The sequence below is a fragment of the Urocampus carinirostris genome, chromosome 12 (genome assembly GCF_059441175.1).
Source record: "Urocampus carinirostris isolate Australia breed hairy pipefish chromosome 12, RoL_Ucar_1.0, whole genome shotgun sequence".
NCBI lineage: Eukaryota > Metazoa > Chordata > Actinopteri > Syngnathiformes > Syngnathidae > Urocampus > Urocampus carinirostris.
The window spans coordinates 26,716,833-26,741,711 of NC_142360.1; the positions used below are offsets into that span (position 1 = coordinate 26,716,833).

General features: G+C 41.1%; 1 protein-coding gene across 1 annotated transcript in view; it reads right to left on the minus strand.

Moving 5' to 3' along the window:
- Window positions 1-295: 295 nt before the first annotated feature.
- comp (cartilage oligomeric matrix protein) overlaps window positions 296-24,879 on the minus strand; it is a 43,974-nt gene continuing 19,390 nt past the window's right edge. The window contains exons 7-19 of the mRNA XM_088350194.1: window positions 23,238-23,390; window positions 18,665-18,769; window positions 18,381-18,488; window positions 18,163-18,322; window positions 17,969-18,087; window positions 16,697-16,749; window positions 16,444-16,637; window positions 13,739-13,917; window positions 13,531-13,579; window positions 6,933-7,129; window positions 6,645-6,817; window positions 3,505-3,644; window positions 296-442 (exon numbers count right to left, since the gene is read on the minus strand). Coding sequence (XP_088206320.1) covers window positions 384-442; window positions 3,505-3,644; window positions 6,645-6,817; window positions 6,933-7,129; window positions 13,531-13,579; window positions 13,739-13,917; window positions 16,444-16,637; window positions 16,697-16,749; window positions 17,969-18,087; window positions 18,163-18,322; window positions 18,381-18,488; window positions 18,665-18,769; window positions 23,238-23,390 — 1,689 coding nt within the window. The 3' untranslated portion in view covers window positions 296-383. The remainder of the gene's footprint in view (window positions 443-3,504; window positions 3,645-6,644; window positions 6,818-6,932; window positions 7,130-13,530; window positions 13,580-13,738; window positions 13,918-16,443; window positions 16,638-16,696; window positions 16,750-17,968; window positions 18,088-18,162; window positions 18,323-18,380; window positions 18,489-18,664; window positions 18,770-23,237; window positions 23,391-24,879) is intronic.

A 24,879-nucleotide genomic window follows, 5' to 3' on the forward strand; every position in this document is an offset into this window, starting at 1 on the left:
GCTAAGTTGCTATTTTAGAAATTCATATCAAACTGGGTGCTTTTTGCACTAATTGATAACAAAAGGTAGCTTACAGCTTGAAAAAGGTTTGAGAGCCCTGGTTTAAACAAATCATTATGCCCTCGGAGAGTGTACACAAAATTAAATCCCACTATTGCTTTGACCCAAGAATTATCATCGTTAGGGTTATAAATTCAAAAGACTGTAGAAATTAAAAACATACCTTATATACGATTATCAGTATGCTAACCCAAAGGTTTCCTATTCTCTTTTTCCAGTGGCAATTGGCAATAATTGAAGACACTGCCAATAATCTTTAATTTAAGAAGTTTGCATCTTAATGTAAGTTGACTCTTAGAGAGCTCTTTGATGACTCATTTCTGTCAGGCCACCAGCTGAACTTGCTGTGCACGATAGTTGTCGAAGTCTTCTGGCAAAGTGTCTGTGGACAGAGATAACTTGTTAGTTTACCAAACTATTTTCCACTGCCCTGAGGAAAGAAATATATCCTGAGTATACTCGGGCATCAGTACGGTTAAGCCCGAAAATATTTAAACAGACAAACAATTTTACTAAATTGGGCTTGAAATATTTTGACCAGAATTGAAGTGCAGACTGTAATGTTTAATCCAAGTGGTTGAACAACAACATCTGACTGAAAAATGCTTTTCAGACACCACATTTTGGGGGCTCAAAAGTAAACGGACAATTAAGTGTAATCCAACCATAAAGGTTATTTATTCAATGTTTTGTTAAATCCTTTTTGAGGCATTCACTGCCTGAAGTCTGGAACCCATGGACAACATCAAACACTGGGTTTCCTCCTTGATGCCTTGCCAGGCCTCTACCGCAGCAGCTGAGTTGTTGCTTGTTTGTGGGTCTTTCAGCCTTAAGCCTTGTCTCGAGCAAGTCAAATGCATGCTCGATTGGGTTGAGATCTGGAGATTCGCTTGATCATTGTAGAATATTCCAATCTTTGCCATAATAAACTCCTTGGTTTTCTATATGCTCTGGGTCATTGTCCATCTGCCCTGTGAAGCGGCGTCAATTAAACTCTGCAGCATTTGGCTGAATCTGAGCAAAAGGTATGTCCCTAAATACTTCAGAATTCATCTTGCTACTTTTATCTGTTGTACATTTATCAATTAACACAAGTGACCCAGTGCTCTTGGAATCCATGAATACTCATGCCATCAGACTGACTCTACCACAGATGATTTGATGTACTTTTGGATCATGCACTGTTCTCTTATATCTCCAATTTTCTTGTTTTCCATAATTCTGGTAGAGGTTTATCTCTGTCTCATCTGTCAATGGAAGAATTTTCCAGAACTGGGCTGCCTAATTGGGGTGTTTTTGTTTTTAGCAAAGTCAGGTCTGGCCTGTCGATTTCTGGGACTGATGAATCACTTGCATCACTGACCAAGAGAGCACAACAGTGCCTCTACTTCCTGCACAATATCAAGCGAGCAAGAGCTCCACCACCCATCCTGACTACATTCTACCAAAAACCCTCAAAAGCATCATTTCCAGCTGCATTGCACCAACTACTGGGCATTGTGACAACAGCTGAGAAGATAATTGAGGTATCACTTCCCTACCTGCAAGACCTCTTACTGCAAAGCCATCACCAATTGCCAACAACACAACCCATTCTGCAGCCTCCTGCTCTCAGGAAAAAAATACAGAAGCCTTTGCTCCCACACTACTAGACTTACTAATAGTTTCATCCACCAGGCAATAAGACTACTGAACTCTCGTGCACTTTTATTGAGTTTTATGTGTTAAGCAAGTCCAAAAAAATGACAAATCAATTTACTTTTAACTTTGATCTATTGGTAAAACCTCTGTGTTTACTTTATTAAGTCCTCTATTATAGACAGATACACCCACTTCCTGAAGAGCGTTCTTCACTTCGATAGATGTTGTCAATGGATTTTTCTTTACCATGGAGAGTATTCGCTAATCATTCATCGCTGTTGCCTTCTGTGAGTGTCCAGGCCTTTTTGAATTTCCAACTTTTCCAGTCTATTCCTTTTTTCTTAAACATTTTGCTCTGGCTCTTACAAGCATTTCAGCTATTTCTCTTATACATTTCTTCTTTTTTTTTTTTAGTCTCAGGATCTTCTGCTTCACCTCCAACTGAGAGCTCCTTCGAACATATGACGTCTAGTCACAACATTAGGTTCTATACACGTACAATCAACTTCAGACCTTTTCACTTCTTAATTGATGACAGGTTGACAAGGGAGGAGCCTTCTGATTCAAATGCACCACACTGAGTCAATTGTCCAATTACTTTTGGTCCCTTGTAAAAGGGTATAAAGAGTTTAAAAGGGTATAATTCCTGAACTCGTATTATGATTTGAATGTGGAAAGACTCAACACGCCGCTGAGATCTCGAAATTTTAGCCCATATTGTATTGTATATCGGCATGGGTTTATGTGGACCAGTTAAAATTACAACTCTTGTGTCACCCTTTAAATATTTTCAGGCTTAAATGTATATTCTTACTAGTGGAGTATTCCATTAATTGATAGTGTTCTAATTCAGTACTTATTCGTACAAAAATGGCACAAAAATAAAGTTATTTCAAAGCATATTCATAATTCATTTTATTTCTATACTAAAAGTATATCACACCAAAGTCTACAGAAAACTGTCACACTGAAAATGATTGTGTTTTTCTGTTACACCCCTTTTGTGCTGCGTAAATCTAACCCAGGGGTCAGGAACCTTTTTGACCCAAATAGCCATAAAAGCAAAAAAATGTTTTAAAAATAAATTGAGAGAGCCACATCATATATTTTCGGACAAAATTGAAAAAAACTGCCAAACACTTTAGACAAAAGCTAATTCTTCAGCACATTTTATTTTACTTGATGATTTAATCAAATGTATTAAATGATAATACTGTAATGCCAAATCCTGTGTCCCAAATCAATGTAAATATGCCATTTACAATTTGTCTTCCACCTTCAGTTAAGAGTGTTGAGGCAATTTTTTTTCTATGAAATTTGTCCTCAATAACGATTTCAAAACAATGTGCATGCAAGGTTCTTTTGTAAAAATGTCACAAATTACTGCAAACGATAAGCATATCGTCATATTCACTGGGTGTTGACTGCACTGAGCGAGGGAGAAGGAAGTGCCTTGCGCTGTGTGCAGGGATCCGCCCACCTGTACTTGCCAGCGTTTTTATTTATCAGTTTAAACGGTTTCTTATCAAACTTCTGCATTAAGTTGCTTCGGCTTTAAATGGACCAAAATCGGGATGAAATCACTTGACTTTGTAACGCCACAGAGAGATGTGCAATCGTTACATTTTATTTCGGAGCCATACGTTCTCATGGAAAGAGCCATATATGGCTCCTGAGCCATAGGTTCCCTACCCCTGATCTAACTGCTTCCTCCAATAGCTGAAACCCGGAATGGATTTAATGTTCTTCTGAATATATGGACAAGTGGACGGTCACAAGTGGGTGTAAAATATTGTTGCTCACCATTGCAGCGGTAACGTAGGTTGGCCCAAATAATGTTTTCTTGGGAAAAGCAGAAGACTCCAAGTCGGCCACCCCTCATGGTGGCGTCTATGATAACACCCGTGTCGGCCACCATCTTGGGACCTTCATAGAAGCGAACCCTGTGCAGCAATACATGCAGAGAACAAATGTTTTCTGGCCCACTTAACCAGGCATGAACATTGTTCACCTTTTAGTGAAATCAAACGTTTTGTAGTCAAAAAGAGTGACCCATGTGAAACGGAGGTAAAATTTTGGGCCCGGGCCTGAAGTCAGGCACAAAATGTCAATCATTAATTCAGGCCAGGCTTCTCTCTCACCCTTTTTTTTCCTTTTGTGGAGGATCTGCGCAGCATGCACTTACTTTTACTCAAGTAATCATTTGGATGATTTTTTACTTCTACTTGAGTCATATTCTGAAGTAACAGGGCTTTTACTTGAGTAACACACTTTGCCGCTGCGCGTACTTCGGCGCTGGAGTTCACACTTGATTTGAGAAACCCAAATCTCCATCTCGGCGCTTCATTTCAGCGCCGCGCATACTTCAGTCGAAGGAGACACTTCAGTGCCGACACGCACACTTCAGCACTACAGCAGCCGGTTGTCCAGATGAAAACGAAAGGTATAACCCTATAAGCCATTGCCAGACAAGTTGATCATTCTAAAAATGTGATTTCAGGAATATTGAATATTTACAAAACCACAAACTCATTACAGTTGCCTAAAAAGGCTGGTCGTCCATTGAAGACAAATGCAAGCGAGGACAGGTCACTGGGGAGGATGTCGATGGGTCATCATTTCCACACTGCAGCTGGAATTGCTCTACAGTTCACTGCTGAACATGGTAAAGATCTGTCTCGCTGTTTAAGAACATTTGGACTGAAGGCCCACACTGCAGTGATCAAACCCCTCATGAGCAAAAAGAAATCAAAAATCTAGACCGAGCTTTGCTGATGAGCATGCTGTGTGGAAAGAGGAGAACTGGTCCATAGTTTACTTCAGTGATGAAAGAAATTTTGATTTATTTAGGTTTGATGGGAAGCATTTTAACACATTAGAGAAGGACTAAACCTAAAGTGTGTATATATATTTTTTTTTTTTCAAAGTCCGTGAATGGTAGACGAGGAAGTGTCATGGTTTGGGGCATATTTTTTGCAGCAGGAGTTGGGCCCCTTATATAGCTACATGGCCGAGTAAATGCAAATGTGTGTCAGAAACCTCTTCCACAGCACATGATTCCTTACTTGCCTGCATCGCCCAATCATCCTGCAGTCTATGCAGGACAACGCTCCATGTCACACAGCAAAACGGGTAAAGAATTTCCTTGAACGTGAAAACATTTAATTACCGACATGGCCCGCCTAGAGTCCTGATCTCAATCCATTAGAGACCTTCTAGAAAATCCTTGTTGACACAGTTCTGGTCAAGAAACCTACTACAATCACAGTGTTCTCGTTTGCCCGCATCCCTGCGTCCTAGACGCACCATTTTTGCTGGGGACGCATAGTGTCAAAACAACGTGCGTCTCCGGGACGCAACTTTTTTGACACAAAATTGTCATTATCACCCGATTACTTTTTTTTAACAAAGATTTACCGCAGTCCAAACTTTTCGGCAGGCAGATCCGCCATTGTTGTTTTGGTCTCGCAGTTCGAGTTTTCGTCTGCACGCCGATCTCGGCAAACGAGATCTCGTTGCTTCGAGATGACGTCATTGTTGTGCTTGTCATTGAGGGAAGGTGAACATAATGCAGAAAGTGATAACAACGGCAATAATTTCGGCACGGAAAAACGGCAGAGATCGCGGAGGCAGGAAAACACGTGAAGCGAACGATTCGAAGAAAGAAAATAAACAAAAAATACTCCTCACAAGAAAAGTTGCGTAAAGTGATTATATGATGTTTAAACTTTGTTTTGTATTAGTTTCGCAAAGGAAACCTCTTTATGATCATCTTGGGAGTGAATTAAGCGAGCCAGCTCCCCACCAATGAACAGCTGGTTCCCTCCGAGATGCCTTCTTTCTCTTGTGATTGGTCAATATGCATTTGTGGGGGGATTCCATGTACAGTGGTGGTTCTTGACCATAATCTGCTCCAGAACCCTGTTCGAAAACAGATTTGTTCGATCACCGAAATCATTTTCCCCATTAAAAATAATGTAAATCGTTTTAATCCGTTCCAATACCCTGAATGTTCACCTTGAATGTTCACCGTAAACATAAAGCTAACCCAGGCTAATCGTACGTCCGCGTTATCGTAATCTTCTGTACGAAAGATTATGCTAACACGAACGTGTAAAAATGGAAAAATCAGGTCGTTTACAAGTCATTTAGCACCCGGGTCTCCACAACAAGTGGTGAGCGGTTCATTGGAAAGGGGGCTGCGTTCCAACACCCTGAAAGTTGGGCTCCGTTCCAACACCCTGAATGTTTACCTTATATGTTCAACGTAAACATAAAGCTAACCCAGGCTAATCGTACGTTTGCGTTATCGTAATCTTCCGTACGTAAGCTAACATGAACTTGTAAAAATTAAAAAAAGGATAAAGAAAAGAATTATGAATAGGATTTCTTACCTTTGTGGTGGTCAGCAGAAGGCGCAGGTGGACAGTGGGGTATTCCCTAGCAAGATCAGACACTCGTACACCTCTTTCATATTTTGCTATTATTTCTTTCTTAAATGCAATAGTTGCACACACTACTTTTCCTTTTTCACCTGTAGCAACTTTGCTGCTTGCACTGACTTTCTTCGGAGGCATAATTAGGGGCTAAAACACTTCGTACACCTATATTAAAAGCGAAAGCAAAACGAAGCACGTCCGCACGCGATAACAGTCGGTCACGAAAAGAGCGATCTACACCCGTACGCCGCTCAGCATCGCACCCTAGCGAACGCACTCACGCATTACCGGCATTCGAACTCCGATTTTTGACCGAACATCGAAGCAAGAATTTCTCCAAATTTTTGGTCGGACTCCGATTTGTTCGAACTGAGAGGCGTTCGAAAACCGAGGTTCCACTGTATACTTTAAATTTGTTGAACAGATAAAGGGTTAAATTTGTTTTGTATTTTATATTTTTGGGAGATTTATAAAGGTTCCTCATTTAGGGATCACTACTTGTACCTGATGTATCCATCAGCGGGTCGGTGCTGAAGGAACCAACGATAAGATGTTTTGTCCTTCCAGCCGACGTTGCGAGAATCTTTCCACAGCAGTTTGACCTGGTCGCTGGTGTGACCAGTGTGCCACAGGGCGTTCCTCAGGTTCTCGCCGGGGCCTGTGTTGGACTTGACGGCCTACCAAAACCGCAAAATAATCTGATTTTCTCAGACAGCTTACTTATGCCCCAGCTTCAAACTTTACCCAATAATCAGTCATATAAAAAGTCAGGCTTCACCTCGTACTTCTTACCTTCAGTTGGATGCCCGGTTCTGCCACGGCACGGAACGGGTTGGCCTGCCAGTAGATCTGTTCTACCTGCTTCCACATGACCACGTAGAAACTAGAGCTATCCTGATAACCAAAAATGAATCCAGCGTAGTCATCGTCCGTCACCGTGTTGACATGGAACGTTCCTTCGAAATCCACGCCGCTGAAAGCCGTGTAACCTGCAAAGCAGTGTGTAATAAGTCTTGAGATAGGCTTTTCTTTAAATGATCTAACTGCTCTAGTAACAGTGTTCTTGTTTGCCCGCGTCCCTGCGTCCTAGACACATAATTTTTGCTGGGGACGCATTGTGTCAAATCAACGTGCGTCCCCAGGACGCAACTTCTTTGACACAAAATTGTCATTATTACCCAATTACTTTTTTTTTAACAAAGATTTACCGCACTCCAAACTTTTTGTCAGGCAGATCCGCCATTGTTGTTTTGGTCTCGCGGTCCGAGTTTTCGCCGAGATCTCGTTTCAAGATTATGTCATTGTTGTGGTGCTTGTCGTCGAGTGAAAGACAAGTATGCCTCCGAAAAAAACAGTTGGTATTAGGCGCAAATCAACACAAAATTGTTAATTTCTTCAGTGTCAGTAATAAGTCGAAACATAATGCAGAGAGTGATAACAACGGCATTAATTCCAGCACGAAAAAGCGGCGGAGAAGTTCTTCAGAAGATTGCGGAGGCAAGGAAAACACGTGTGTTGAAGCTAACGATTCGACGAAAGAAAATAAACAAAAGAAAACTAGCAAGAAAAGGACTTTTCTGCCAAAATGGACTAAATTATATTCCTGGTTACGCTATGAGGAGGATGATAATGGATTGGACCTTGAGAAGGCATTACAACTGTGGCGGGACCGCAAACCAAACTGAAAAATCTGAAGTGATAACTCCTTTGGTATTACCAATTAACTGTGATGATTAACACTGCATGAATACATAGACTAATATTTCAACAATATTATTTTGTATAATGTACAATATTTTGATAAACTGAAAAACCTGAAGTGATAACTGCTTTGTATTACCAATTAACTGTGATAATTAAAACTGAATGAATATATAGATTTATATTATATATTTGTCGCCGATTTACAATTTCAACCTCGATAACACAAAATTTTGGGGACCCATAGATCTCTGTTGGGACCCATAGATTTTTCAGCATGCGAGTCCCCGGGACCCATCACTTTTCAGAGGTAAAATGAACACTGCTTAGTCATATTCATTGTATTGCCCTTATTCACATGAAGTCTCAAAGGGCTGCACAGATCACTGTTACAACAACCACTGATTTGATGAAAAACCAAAAGACCAAAACAAAATTAAACTAAACCTTGAAGGAATCGCACGTGACTTAAGACACACTTATATTCTATTGCTTATGAGTAACACCATATTGATGATTGTTCTTGTAAAGGAAATACTGGTTAAAATGTGCCTTTGACACTCTTGTAGTTTTATATACTCTTATTCTCCTATATGTTTGTACTCTTAGATCTTTATACGTTTATATTTTTAGAGTACTCAATAAGTGTGTGGTTTTAAATTTTCACTTGGTGTTCAGAGGCCAGCGCCTTCAAGGTCAAAAGACGGCCTTGCCTCCCACATTCCTTTCTTTTTACAGAGACGCGTTGTGTTTACAATGTTTCGTTTTTGGTGCTGGGAAGTGCGCTCAAGAACTTGCCTCCCACATTCCAAATCATCCTTATTGCTCATTCATTATACTTACACGCCATCTAGCGACCAACATTATACACTGCATTCAAATATGTAATTCCTGTCTAAACCGATCAGATTTGTTTCCTGTGTTCACATAAACCAATCAGATATGTAGTTTCATTGTTGTGTTTTCCAATAAATGAGCCCCCTGCTAGAGGAGAAACGTGATCCTTTCCTAATCCGATCCTGGAAACACGCACCTCCGATGGAAGGGGCTCTCAAAAACCTAAATCTCCGACTCGGAGTGTATTCTTTTCTTCATTCTACTACAATCTCAAGTTTCAACCTTGACATTTCTAAAAAGCATATTGCGGTCAAATATCTTCTGTTTTTCAGTAATTAGCAGAATAACTAATATGTTTCTGTAGCAGTAAATTGAAGCAGATCTGTATTTGCTTTGTATTTTGAAAGGTGTGATACACAAACGTGACTGGTCTCAGTTCATTGTGTCTAGTAAAACTGGCAAGCACAAATTGAGATTAGTATCTTTCCTTTTCAGAAATATTTTAATTTAAAATTGGAACCTGGACAAATTGCCACCCAGACAAAGGCCAATGTTTGAGTTAAGATCGATATAACCCGTGATACCGTATGGGATGTGCTGCAGAGAATTGTCCAATTTAATGTAATGGGTTACAACAAAGTTATATTTACATATGAAAAAAGCAAATTGTTTCGATTTCTGTTTGAACGTGCTATGCCTTTAAGAGATGACCTGTGACAGTGCTACTGCCCAGAAGTCTTGTGCACTATAGTTGAAGAGAAAAACAAAAAGAAAAGTAGCTACGTGAGTCTGATGGCAGAGGTCTGTTTTTGTTAACTTGACTATTTAATGTACAAATTTGACACCGTAAACAATACATTCTGTTGGTTATATCCCTTTCGTGGACAGGTACCCAATGTGAAATCTTCAGATTGTGAATAATTGACATTATAAATAATAGTACAGTTTATGCCATAAACTTTATGGCATCCCTTTTTTGTGGGCAGGTACCCAATGTGAAAACCGAATTTATGCCTCTAATAAAGGGGTGTCAAACTCATTTGGGCGGGGGCCCATGTTGTAGAAGAAAAACTCACTAGGGGCAGACTAGTATAATAGAGAGAGAGTGAAATAGAGAAAGAAAAAGAGAAAGTAAGCGAAAAAACAGAGATTGAGAGAGACAGAGAAAAAAGAGAGATGGACAGTGATGTAGAGCAATAATATAAAGAAGAGTGAGAAAGAAAGAGAGAGAGAGACTAAGAGAGAAGAGAGTGACAAAAAGACAAAAAGAAGAGAAAGAGAAGGGAGTGAGAGAAAGGAAAAGGAGATAGAGATGAAGAAATAAAGGGAGAGAGAAAAAAGAGATGATGATATAGAGCAATAAGAGAAAAAGAGTGATAAGAGAGATTAAGAGAGGGAAGATAGTAAAAAAAGAAGAAGAAGAGAAAAGAGAGAGAGAAACTGATATTGAGAAAGAGAGAAGAGAGCAAGAGAAAGAAAAGGGGAGAATAGAGTGAGAATGAGAAAGAGAATAAAGAGAGAGAGAGACATAGAAAGAGAGACAGTGATACAAAGAAAGATATTCAAAAGGAGAAAAGAGAGAGAAAAAGAAATAAGAGAATTAAAATGTGAGAGCGAGACAAAAGGAGGGAAAAAGACAGAGAAAGAACAGGCAAAAACCTATAGAGAATGTAATAAAGCTCCAGTTGGTTTGCGAATGGCGCCTGGCTTTGTCAACACCAAGTGGATGTATATAGCTTATTTTTCTCTTGTGCTCCTCTATGTGTTTTCTCGTGGGCCAGATTAAAACCCTTAGCTGGCCTGAGTCGGACGGCGGGCAGCATGTTTGACACCTGTGCTCTAATACGTTCTAAGTCTTTGTCTTAGTTGTCATTCTCAAGGCTGTTATTACAGTTTGCTCTACCTGTGATGTCATTAGCGGACTGCAGTTTTGATGCTATTGGGTTTCAGTATACAGGGATTGCAAAAGATGATTAATCGAATAAGCTAATTTGTTGAAATTTATCGTCACTTCCAAGTAGATCAGGGGATGGTGTAATAAATAGTCTGTAGTCTGTAATAGTCTGAGGTCTGTGCAGCCCTTTGAGACTTCTTGTGATTAAGGGCGTCACAAATAAACATGACCAGGACGATCCACACCCCTAAACTAGCGTGTCGATGATGGTGTCGTTGTCAAAACTGTGAAAAAAATACAATCCACCAGTTGCATTGAAAAATGAGTACTCTTATTTTATTTATCAACCTAATATGGAATTTATCGTTAATGCACCACTCATTTATCAGTGCCATCTCTAATCTCATTGCCAACGTGATCACTGTGTTTTTATTAATGATAATGAAGACAATTCAATTCAAAATTTTGGCTATTACGAACGATCAATCATTGCATGCCCATCTTGGACACCTTTGGAGTTGAGATACAGTAATATCAGGGTTCGTACGGGTGTTTGAAATCCTTGAAAAAGTTTGAATTTTAATGTTGTGTTTTTAAAGTCAGGAAAATGCTTGAATTGAGGGTGAAGGGCTTGAAAATGCTTGGAATTATCTTCCTGGTTGTCTGACCCGATACACCTCGCTTTTGAATAAAGAAACATATTTGAAAAGTGCGTAAAAATGATGCTGATGGTGGCTCCAGTCCTCATTTTTTGGTTTTCATGTGAAGCGTTACTGCCCCCTACATCGCATCCAAGAGGACAGGTTTATCAGACTAGTCATGGGAATTCCGGCTCTTTTTCGAGAAGCGGCTCTTTCGGCTTCGTTCCCTGAGGAGAGCTGGCTCTTTTGGTTCCCAAGAAGTTTTTCTTTTATCATAATAATCCAACATTATGCACCAAATTATTTACTTTTCAGTAATTTCATATGCTTTTCTTGGGATCCCTGCATAACACATGAAGTATACATTAAAATATACAAATATCTACAAAAAAAGTAAAATACCAAAAAAAGTAGATTTTTACAGTCCGAACAGATTAAAAAGTGGAACAACAATACAAAATCCCTGAAAACGCAAAACAGCAAAATATAAGTTAAAAATATGAACTCTTCAGTGCTATAAATATGAAAAAAATACCTTTTTACAATTGTACTTTAACCAAATTTGATTCCAAAAAACACGCAAAAAATGAATAAAAATAGGTAAAACAAAAAGCAAAAGAACAGCAGTCTCTAATATTAAATGCACAGTGCTGTAGAGCAATCAAAATAATTAAAATGAGGCCAAATTTGGCTCCTTTTTCTGCTTTTTATACATACAGTACTTTCTTTTTTTGTCTTCAGCATTGAACTCAATTATTACCCAACACCTATAGAGCCATTTCCATGTTTGTAAACAAGTGTGACGTATTGAAGCTGCCTGGGCATTGTTGAAGCAGAATTGCAGAATTCATGTCAGTTTATAGCAGCCCCCTGACACAAACAGATAAGAACAGTTCAAAATAGCACATAATGTGTGCTAGAAGCAAGACAGCGACTTTGTTTTAGTCATCAAAGCCAACCCCCAAAAAATGTTATTTTGATCAGAGCTTGGTTTTTCCGAACTTGAAAGTACAGTGGAACCTCGGTTTTCGAACGCCTCTCAGTTCGAACAAATCGGTGTCCGACCCAAAATTGCGAGAAATTCTTGCTTCGCTGTTCGGTCAAAAAATCGGAGTTCGAACGCCGGTAATGCGTGAGTGCGTACGCTAGGGTGCGATGCTGAGCGGCGTACGGGTGTTTTAGCCCCTTATTATGCCTCCGAAGAAAGTCAGTGCAAGCAGCAAAGTTGCTACAGGTGAAAAAGGAAAAGTAGTGCGTACAACTATTGCATTTAAGAAAGAAATAATAGCCAAATATAAAGGAGGTGTGCGCGCGCCTTCTACTGACCACCACAAAGGTAAGAAATCCTATTCATAAGATTACGATAACGCGAACCTACGATTAGCCTGGGTTAGCTTTAAGTTTATGTTAAACATTCAGGGTGTTGGAACGGAGCCCAAAATTGAGGGTGTTGTAACGGAGCCCCCTTTCCAATGAACTGCTCACCACTTGTTGTGGAGACCCGGGTGCTTAATGACTTGTAAACGACCTGATTTTTTTATTTTTACACGTTCATGTTAAGGGAATCTTTCGTACGGAAGATTACGATAACGCAAATGTACGATTAGCCAGGGTTAGCTTTATGTTTATGTTAAACATTCAAGGTAAACATTCAGGGTGTTGGAACGGATTAAAACGATTTGCATTATTTTTAATGGGAAAAAGGATTTCGGTGATCGAACAAGTCGGTTTTCGAACAGGGTTCTGGAATGGATTATGGTCGAGAACCGAGGTTCCACTGTACTTGAAAAGTGTGTGAATGTGGCCATGAAATAAGTTTTACGAACCCTGAATTTCCAGGGTGTAAAGTAGGCTCCTTTTAGTTGTGTATTTCTCAGATTCCTATGCTATGAAATCAACTTGTTTAACCTGTTTTCCTATTTTCAATATGCAAATAATCATTACACACACACACACACATAGTCACGTTTCAAAGATCCCTATTTTCAGTCTAATTCCATTGTTTTTGATACGTTTTTAATATGTTTATCTATTGTATGTAATGTAATATGTATGCGCGACTCCATCCATTCACTGCGCATGTGCGACCTTTCAATAAACCACGCCTACTGACCCGGATGTTGTCAGTTCGGCCTGGGCGGCCAAGCAAGATGGCGGCCGGGCCGGGCTCACAACATTTGCGCAGTAGTTTTAAACTTTGTAAATGTCTCGACTTGAATATTTTTGCCAGCAATGAGTTTTATATCTTTATAAAACTCAGACACAGGGTTACATGCAAAAGACTTTAATGGGAAAAGCCAAAGAAGCATCATCTTACCAACTGCCAACCCAGGATCACTATTCATTGTCTGGACGATCTCTCTCCCCTGCACAATAATTGAAACAAATAATTTATTGAGTTTTCCTTATCTTCCAACACTGTAGTTAACAAATGTTAAGATCAACATTCGCCCGCACCACTGCAACACATCCAAAACTCATAGAGTATCTAGTAACGTTCATGTAATTTCCAAAATGATATTGACCTGATCTAGAACCACCCAGTTTGGGTCAATCTGTGCGTCGCCCTCTGGATCCAATACCACCGTCTGGTACTCCCTGAAGTCGGTTAGCGTAACCTCCGCGTTTTCAGGACACACGTCGATGGTGTCGATGATGGTGTCGTTGTCAAAATCTCTTTCGCACACGTTGCCGATGCCGTTGCCTGAAATGATTTGTGAAAGCAAATGGGAATGAGAACAATTTCCTTCCTTGATTGCTGGGTGTGAGCAAACTCGGTCCTCAAGGGCAAGAGTTTTGCAGAGTTCTCTTCTTCAATACAGCAGATATTGTCTAAGTGAAGTCACCTGGGGCAATCGTTTGGCGCGCTGAGCGCACTTCCTGATTGGCTGACGTTCTCCACTTAAGCGGTCTGCGTCCAGAGATGGACGTTCGAGTGTACTCTTCGTATCCCTGAGTGTTTCTCCAGACGACAAGGTACCCACGACTTCTCTTGCCTGATTCATGCATGCCTCCCGTTTTTGACCTGTTTCCGTTCCACGCTTTGCGACCTACTCTCCCGCCCCGGCCATCGACTTACCCGCTATGCTGCGCCTTCCGTCTATCCGTCACGGAGCTGCCATTCCGCCCGAAGAGGCTGACGACTAACAAGCGCCGACGTCCCAAGCCAGCCCCAACAACTCTTTCAAATAAAAACTATTCTGAAACTAGCGCTATTGGATCCGAGAGTCTGTTCTGGTTCCTGACAGATATATATCATTGAGAGCGCCAATTGACTGAAAAGGAAGAAGACGGGAACACGGAACCGCCGTTGGCCATTGAATACAAGATGGAGAATGAGATACAAGGACCAGGTGAAGAACATGAGTCGTCAAGACAGTCTGACTTACGAGGTTTGAGCTCGGTGGAGCTAAATGGACAGGGATTTTGTGCGCATACCCGATCTCAGTATTGCATTTTATGGTTAAAGGGCTAAACAAATAAATGGTAAATGCTTTGCATTTATATAGCGCTTTTCAAGTCAATGAAGACCTCCCAAAGCGCTTTGTTATTGTATAGTGAATTGTTTACCTGACTGCCCATTTTGCACATCTGGTTAGCTGCTCCTCTTGCACTCTTTGCACTGCTGTATAATACTTTACATAGCTATAAGTATTTAGTATATTATTAGTACTTCAATACTCCAACTCAATACAACATTTTATTTATATCTGTGCATTCAAGGAAACTGTGCGGGTCAGATGTATCGACATTTCTTTCTGTATACACGTGTACAAGAATGACAATAAAGTATATCGGATTTACGATGTGTTTCACACTTACCCATTCACACACACACACTCACACACCAATAGGGAGTCAGCCATGCCTGCTTATTGGGGGCATTAGGGATTCAGTGTCTTGCCCAAGGAGACTTCGACATATAACACAGAGGAGCCGGGAATCGAACCTGCGACCTCTTGATCCCAAGACAATGGCTCTACCTCCTGAACTCACTATTTTGTATTTCTGAAAAAGGAAGGATTAATCAATCCTGATATTTAGTTGCATCTGTTTGGCAAAGAGTCAATCAACATGTGGCACGTCTCATCTCATCTCATTAGCTGCACCGCTTATCCTCAGTAGGGTCGCGGGGGTGCTGGAGCCCATCCCAGCAATCATCAGGGCAGTGGGCAGGGGACGGACACCCTGAACTGGTTGCCAGCCAATCGCAGGGCACACAGGGACAGACAACCCGCTCACTCATTCACACCTAGGGACAATTTGGACCCGCCAATCCACCTGAAATGCATGTCTTTGGAATGTGGGAGAAAACCGGAGTGCCGGGAGGAAACCCACGCAAGCACGGGGAGAACATACAAACTCCGCACAGTAAGTCCAGTAGCTGGATTTGAACCCACACAGGAGGTTCCCAAGACCTTCGAACTGTGCCGCACACGCGCTAACCACTGCGCCGCTGTGCTGCCCAATTTTTTAACATTACATTAAATTTACATTACATGAAAAGAGCCATATGTTCCCGATATCTACACTCGTCGCACTCCTTGTGCATATTGCTTCATTCATTGGTGATTTTTATCTTCTCCACTGCTGCTGCAGGAACTTTGGGCTTGTTTCACACTTACAAATTATACATACTAGTCTAGCTTACTTCTGTGAGTTGGTTGATTTTCCTTTGCTATTTTTATTTTCTTTGTTGGTGATAGAAAGGAGTGGAGAGGTGTTGTGAAAGGATAGTGGGATTGTGGACGCGTTCTTAAGGATGGGCTGGACACTCGTATGATGCGGCAGGGGTAAACCAGTGAAAGCTGTCGGGCCCTGCTGTTGAACAGAAGTGTGTGTTGTGTCACCCTGAGCCGAGTGATATGGCCGCTTTCTGGTGTCCTATTTCATCTGGAGGGACCAAAGCATGACGAATTTGGGTGCCGAGGTGCCTAACTTGTTTGGGTGTTTGGCCATGGTCGAAAAAATTTTGTGTTATTTAAATTTTCTTTGTTATTGTATGTGTGTGTCTTGCTGTCGGTCACCCCTCTTGAGGGATATGACCAAGGTAGATAGATAGACAGATTTTTATTTTCACAGTTGATCGATACACATATACAGTGGTTTAAGGCCATGTCCCTGGTCATTTGAATCACCTGTCTTGAAGCAAAGGAATTCCCAAAGCATGCAGAAATACTTCCCATGAGGACCAAATTTGCCTACTGCACTCCAGCATCCCCTACCGTACCGTCCGAGTCCTCCTGAAGGGGGTTGGGGATCAATCGGCAATTATCAGGACCTGGCGGCAGCAGGTCAGGGATGCCGTCATTGTCATCGTCGTCGTCACACTCGTCTCCCTTGCCATCTTTGTCTGTGTCCAGTTGGGAGCTGTTAATGACGGCTGGGCAGTTGTCACGAGAGTCTTGGTGACCGTCGCCATCGCTGAGAAGGAAATTGTCTTTGATTTTTTTGATGTTTGACATTGCTTTAATTAATGGTACCTGTCTTTGTTAGTGTCACAAGGGTCTCCAATCAAGTCATTGTCTGCATCCAACTGGTAAGAAGGTAGTTTTGGGGTTATAACAGATCCATTGTACCATAGTTATAGTATAGTATGCAGGGTTGGGTAGGGTTACTTTAACTTGATTACTTTCAATTACTTTTGGATTACTTCAATACCGAATACAGTGGAACCTCGGTTTTCGAACGCCTCTCAGTTCGAACAAATCGGTTCTCGACCAAAAATTTAGAGAAATTCTTTCTTCGCTTTTTGTTCGGAGTTCGAACGCCGGTACGCTAGGGTGCGATGCTGAGCGGCGTACGGGTGTAGATCGTGTAGATTGCCCCCACCCCTCGTGAAGAACTGTTATGACGTGCGCGTGCACTTCTTTTCGCTTTCGCTTTTAATATCGGTGAACGGAGTGTTTTAGCCCCTAATTGTGCCTCCGACAGCAAAGTTGCTACAGGTGAAAAAAGAAGAGTAGTCCGTACAACTATTGCATTTAAGAAAGAAATAATAGCAAAATGAAGAAGCTGTGTGAGTTTCCCTTCTTTCGAGGGAATAGAGCATCGCTTCTGCAGACCACCACAAAGGTAAGAAATCCTATTCATAATTCTTTTCTTTATCCTTTAACCGCTCACCACTTTTTGTAGAGACCCGGGTGCTAAATGACGTGTAAACGGGCTGATTTTTTTATTTTTACACATTCATGTTAGCGTAATCTTTCGTACGGAAGATTACGCTAACGCGAACGTACGATTAGCCTAGGTTAGCTTCATGTTTACGTTCATGGTAAACATTCAGGGTGTTGGAACGGATTTAAACGATTTTACATTACTTTTAATGGGAAAAACGATTTTTGGTGATCGAACAAATCGGTTTTCGAACAGGGTTCTGGAACGGATTATGGTCGAGGACCGAGGTTCCACTGTATGCGAATAAAAGACTAAAGAAAGTAGATATGAATAAAATTATTAAATTTTGTGCAGGCTTGGGGAGTAACGGAATACATGGAACGGCAAAAATGATGTTGGCAAGCTGTTTGGATTTATTTTCATTTTGTTTCTGTCGCATTTTATGTTCGTTTTGCCGGAGATCAGAGATCAAAGCCAGGAGAGAAAGCTTACCACGTGTTGTGAGTCATAATTTTATTCATATTTAGTTTCTTTTGTCTTTTATTAGCATACTTGGTATTGGAGTAATCCAAAAGTAATTGAAAGTAATAAAGTTAAAGTAACCCTACCCAACCCTGATGGGACATGAAAAACTTTACCTGGTCTGGGTTGGGATCATACGGACAGCTATCACAAGCATCTCCAACTTTGTCTCCATCGCGATCGATCTGCTTTGCATTGGGAACTCTCACGCAGTTGTCCAGGTAATTGGGAATTCCTTAAATGGATGAAAACATTATTCCTGTTCTTGTATTCCCCACAACTAATACATTCAACACTAGGCACATTTTACCATCCCCGTCGATATCTTCGTCGCATTCATCACCGAATTTGTCCACATCAGTGTCTTTTTGGTCGTTGTTTTTGACAGCGCGACAGTTGTCGCAAGCGTCACCGAAGTCGTCTTGGTCAATGTTCCTTTGGTCCACGTTGGGCACCAGCACGCAGTTGTCCTGTCAGCAAACACTAGTGTAATGTGGGAAAATTCAAAATGGGAGAAAGAGGAGGAACCTGTGTGTTGAGAATCCCATCTCCGTCCGCGTCTTCATCACAGGCGTCTCCAATTCCGTCACGGTCAGCATCTTCCTGACCAGAGTTGGGCACCGTGAGACAGTTGTCCTGAAAAGAATAAAGTCAATAACATTGGCCTATTACCGGTGCGCTATTTTCCGGAATGGTCCCTGGGCTACTCAGGTGTTCTTTAAGGACTACCAGGTTGGTGACCCCTGGTGTAATAACTCAGAATCTTATTTCTACTTGATTATTAGCATACATTTCCTGGAAAAACTACTCACCTTGGCACAATTCCTTTCCAGACAGTCCAACTTCTCATCTGGGAATCCATCAATGTCAATATCGGGTCCACAGAGGAAACCATTGCCGGCCCAACCAACTCCACACTGGAAGCATTCCAAACATTTTATTGGCAGAGCTGTTTTCTCTGTTTCATGTCTGTGTAAACTCGAGTTAGTCCATTGATATTTGCAGTTTATCATTTCACATCATTAAGTAGATACAATTTTAAAAACCAAGTTATCCAACTAGCTCGGTGGCCTTGGGGGTATGGCGCCCGCCCCGAGCCTGGGAGGTTGTGGTTCATGCCTCGGCCGAGTCATACTTAAAACTTAAACATTGGTACCCGTTGCCTCCCTGCTTGGCGTTCAGCATTAGGGGTTGGAATTGGGGGGTTTGGTCACCTAATGACTCCCAACACCTGAGTTGAGTTGAGCAAAGGGGTTGGGAACCCCCTCCTCTAAATCAATCTCCCCCCCAAAAATAGAGTCAGAAATGACTCTAGCCACCTCCCACTAGGGGGATATGGCTGTTGTATATATATATATATATATATATATATATATATATATATATATATATATATATATATGCATAAGTTATCCAGAAATTATTTCAACATATCTGCTTTCACACAATTGCGGATGAGGAAATTTTACAACAATGTACTGTTGATACCTCAGTACTAGAGGATATAATTCCTTCAGGATTGGTGTTCAACCCCTGATCGCGTAAGAAATAGCTGTATTTTTTTTTATGAAACTGATTAAATTGTGTGTGTAGCCACACTTTAGATTGTGAGATTAATCATGAGTTTTTTCACTCGTTTTACTGATAAAATATACATATATATTCAGTTTTCCTCTTCAAATTAATTTGGCAATCCATTATATACTAAAATAATTCCTTTACCACCAAAATGCATAACACATTTAACTGATTATTATTGTTTTGGTGCATGTTTAATTAATATTTCTGTTATGTATTTCTTTTAGCATGTGTTCATTTTTAAACTGTTTTAGTCAGGTTGGTTTATATGCAATGTAAGCTTGTATGCAATGTAGGCTTACATGCGAGTACAGTAATCCCTTGCTGTGTTGCGGGTTACTTTTCCCATTTTTCGACACCATTTTACCATCATGCATTGTTTTCTGCTTTCTGATTGGCTAACCAGTCACCCCGCCCCATTTTCACCTGTGTCTGCCTGTGCGTCAATAATGTTGGAGTCAAAGTTATACATAGAAAACAGCTTGACCAACCTATCTGCAATTCAAGCACCAAAAGGCAGAGGAGGCTTTCTATTGCCCACCAAGTTGGACACTCTACATCAGGGGTGTTTAAACTCGGGGGCCACACGATAGAACAAACATTCTGTCGTGGGGCCAGACTAGTAGACTAAAGAGAAAGAAAAAGAGAGATAAATAAATAAGAGAAAGAGGGAGGGAAAAGGAGAGAAGACGGGACAAAGAAAGAAAAAGAGAGGGAGGGAGAGAGCGTGAGAAACAAAAGAGGTAAAAAGTCGTGAGAGAGGGAGAAAAGAAAGGCAGAGGAAGAAAGAAATCCAAGGAGAAATAGAAAGACAGAAGGAGAGAAAAGAGAAAAGAAAGCGCAAAGGGTCGGAAGAGAGAAAAAGAAAAGAGAGAAAAGGAAAAAAGGAAGTTAGAGCAAAAGAAGTTTACGAGACAAAGAGCAACAAAGGAAGAGAAAAAGAGAGACACAGAGAGTGAAAGCGACAGAGACAGAGAGTGGGAGAAAAGGGGTGGGAGAGAGAGAGAGAGAGAGAGAGAGAGAGAGAGAGAAATAAATACAAGTACAGTGTCTTTGTAAAAGGCACCTGGCTTTGGCAACTTTAAGTTGACATATTTCAACCTGCAGCTTGTTTTTCTCTTGCGCTTCTCTGAGTGTTGTCTTGCGGGCCGGATTCAATCCCCTAGCGGGCCTGATTTGGCCCGCGGGCCGTCTGTTTGACACCTGTGCTCTACACATACTTAAGAAAGGTAAAAGCATTTTACGCCAATTTGTGGTTTTCCCAATAATGTCCACAAGATGGCGACAAAATATCATCTACTTCAGATGATAGTTTTGAAATATTTAATTCATTTTGAATATGACCTGCCAAACAAAACTGGCAGATATATTCTAATAACATATAATCACAATAATAACATAACAGCATAGTTTACTTTTTTGGGTAAAATTGAAATTTGTGCTTAAATCATGTTCCCACAGAAACCCGCTTTATCTATAAAACTGTCAATCAATCATAGTTGTAGATAACCAATCAATAGTGCAATATAGTAGTGAGATTCATCTCATCTCATCTCATTAGCCGAACCGCTTATCCTCATTAGGGTCGCGGGGGGGCTGGAGCCCATCCCAGCCATCTCCGGGCAGTGGGCAGGGGACACCCTGAACTGGTTGCCAGCCAATCGCAGGGCACAGGGAAAGACAACTCATTCGCTCATTCACACCTAGGGACAATTTGGACCGGCCAATTCACCTGAAATGCATGTTTTTGGAACGTGGGAGGAAACCGGAGTGCCCGGAGGAAACCCACGCAAGCACGGGGAGAACATACATACTCCACACAGGAAGTCTGGAGCTGGATTTGAACCCACGACAGGTTCCCATGACATGAACTGTGCCGCACAAGCGCTAACCACTGCGCCACCGTGCTGCCAGTAGTGAGATTATATTTACAATTATAATTTGAATGTACAGAAATTGTTTGTAACAAAAATGTTTATAAAGTACAGTACTTTTATCTGTTGTTTATATAATCGTAAGTAAAGTATATCATGTCCTAAATCAGTATAGTAGTGCAGTACAGTAGCAAGATGATTTTTAGAATTATGATTTCACAGTACAGAGGGCTTTTGTTACAGAAAAAAACATTTGTTTAACAAATACTTGATTAGATTATTTGGGTGTGTTCTTTGGTTTCAATGTACTGTATAATAGTAGAGTATGTAATACATAATTAAATAAAAGTTTGTACTTTGAGGATTTTCACTATTGCAGGACCCTTGTGGAATGCAAGAAAAACAAATTTACTGATTTTGTTTTTTCTTTGAGAAAAGCTAAAAGGCTCATTCACTCCCTGTCAGTCCGTCAGCATTTTTGACTCTGGCTCCTGCTGTCCCGTCCTGTCCTGTATCCTGCTCGTCTGTCCCTGGCTTCCCGATCATCTCCGATTACCCGACTTGCTTCCGATCTCCAACCACGCTCCATTCTCCTGTCCCGGCTGCCCGACTTGCTTCTGATCTCTGACCACGCTCCGTTCTCCCGTCCTGGCTGCCCAACTTGCTTCCGATCTCCGACCCCACTTCGTTTGCGAGGGCTTCTTACTCCTCCTGCGCAGCGAGCACTGGATCACTGTTGTTTTTTCCTCTCGCCCTGACTTTGTGTAAAACGTTACGCATTTGAGTCTACTGCTTGTACCGGTCGTGACACAACATGCTAATAGATATTCAAAATATTAATAAAGAGTGTACCTAATCATCAATAATTATTTAATTGTATATTTAATAAGGATTATTATATTGGTAAAAAGGGGCAGCACGGCGGAGCAGTGGTTAGCGCGTGTGCAGCACAGTTCTAAGGTCTTGGGAACCTCCTGTGTGGGTCCAAATCCAGCTACCGGACTTCCTGTGCGGAGTTTGTATGTTCTCCCCGTGCTTGCGTGGGTTTCCTCCGGGCACTCCGGTTTCCTCCCACATTCTAAAGACATGCATTTCAGGTGGATTGGCCAGTTCGGGGTGTCCCCTGCCCATTGCCCGATGTTTGCTGGAATGGGCACCAGCACTCCCGCGACCCTACTGAGGATAAGCGGTGCAGCTAATGAGATGAGATATTGGTAAAAAGCTAAAAAATTTATATTTTTTTGAACCATTACTTTAGCTTTTAGCAGTGCTTCAACGGCAGAACCTCGTACACCAATTTTGTATTTCACAATTATTTCCTTCTTTGACTCTGTCTTTCTTGTCTTCCACCAGCTCAGTAGCCTAGATGGTAGGGCGCCCGCTTTGAGACTGGGAGGTCGCTGGTTCGCGCCTTGGCCGAGTCATACCTAAGACTTATAACATTGGTAAAATGGCGGCGCCCTCTGTTGGCTGCGGCTGCATCGGCTCGCTACAACGGGTCAGGTGTATCGACATTTCGTTCTGTGTACATTGTTACAAAGAATGACAATACAAAGGAAATTATTATTATTAATTATTTTCCACCGTTCCCGCCCCATATCAATAACTTTCTTGGGACACATTATTATGTGCAGGAAAGGAAAATAAAAACCAACAAAAGCACAATAAAATGAGATGTGTTCCCTCTTAAATGCGCTGATTGACAGGAAGAAAAGATCGAGCACGACATTATCGCCCTCTACTGTTCAGGAGTGTAATTGAGCTTCCGTTTTTTTCTCCTTCTTAGCATTATTTTGCCAAGGCAATGGCCCACGACCCACTGAAAACAGGTCTGCGACACTTTTGGGTCCCGACCCACACTGGTCTAAGCCAACAATGTTCACGATGTACTTGAAAGGTAGACGTTTTAAAAAAGATAGATACAGTTTCTCACTTGACATTCAATCTTGCCATCCCGATGGAGGATGCACTCAGCGTTGCTGTGACATGGGTTGGTTTCTCGGTTCCCACAAGCCCGCTCGGGTCTGCAACCTCTTTGCTGGTCACCCACATAGCCTCTCTTACAGGGACCACACCGGAAAGATCCCTGAGACATAAAACATGATGGCATTCATTCCATGAAAATGTTGATTTTGACAATTTACAGTGTTACATCGTAATGTTTCCATAGTGCAGTGGTTAGCACATTAGCCTATCATGCGAAAGGTCCAATTTTTGAGACCAGATGGAAAAATACGTTGGCCAGGAGAGGGATGGGTGCCACACATCACAGAAAATGGTGCCCCTACCAGTGTTCCCTCTGAGCTGCGCGCATGCGCAATTGCGCACTGCTCGCACATTCTCGGCGCACAAGAAAATCTAGCCAGCGCAAAAAATGAGGGTTTAAAATTACTAATTAAGAAGTGACTTAAGTCAAAGTTACAGTGCATGAAGGTAAAAATACACGGGTTCCCCTGACGCTGTGTCCTAAATGCGGTATTTTGAAGTCAATGTCGAACGAAGTTGAAAAGTAAAGTTAGTTGAGTTTGTCGAGAACCGGGCTTTTTCGGCTCGGCTCACTAAAAGGAACCGGCTCTTTCGGGTCCTAAACGGCACTTCAAGTTGTTTTTGCTTCTTTAATCCCAACATGACCAAATATTATGTAAAATTATGCACAAAATGACTTAAAGGAATGGGGGAATAGAACAAAAAAGAAAAAAATACCAAAATGAAAAAGTAGTGAAAAGCTGAGAAAAAAAGAAACGAAAACGAAAAAGAAGGAAAAATTAAGAAAAAAAGCCAGAAAAAAAAAGAAAAGAAAGAAATGTAGGAAAAAAGTAAAAAGAGAACAAAAAGAAAAAAGTAACAGCTCGGAAAAAGTAAACACAATGAGATTTTTTTAAAGGAATTTAAAAAAAAGTAGAAAAAAACACAGAAAAAAGAAGAAAAAGTTTGTTATGCATTCAAATAATTTCCAATTATATCAAGTGAATCTTGTTGCCAACATTGTACTTCCGCTACAAAATGTGATTAAGTACAGTTCTGTATCTTACAACCGACTAAATAAGCCCCCCAAAATGTTAATATTACGCGACAAAATATGTCAGGACATAAAAAGAAATGGATATCTTGTGAAAGAATTGTAAGAACAAACGACGTTTGTAGGCTGTACAATCTTTGCAATAGTACGCATGAGTCAATTCATTGAAAAGAGAAAAATAATTTTGCATTGCCGGAAACTCAGCAAAATGTAACGTGATGTCAAGTTTTGGACATGTTTGATAATTAATTATCTTGCCACACTTGGGATTATGGTTGCTCACTGTTGTTTCAAGCGTTGCTCACCGACTTTGTGTGAACGCTCAGACCCGTGGAAAATTACAGGGAACATTGGCCCCTACGATCCTAGTGGATCCAGCCAACCAACCATTCTCTTAATATAAGCACCTCTATACACGAGAATTTCAGTATTTGAAGTTTTTGAACCAAATTCTTGCTCCCTATACGTAGAAAAATCCAGCTCACAAGCAGTCCCAGAGGCTACCACTAGAGACTGCTCACTGCTCGTGACTGCTCACTGCTAGCATCAGCTAGTC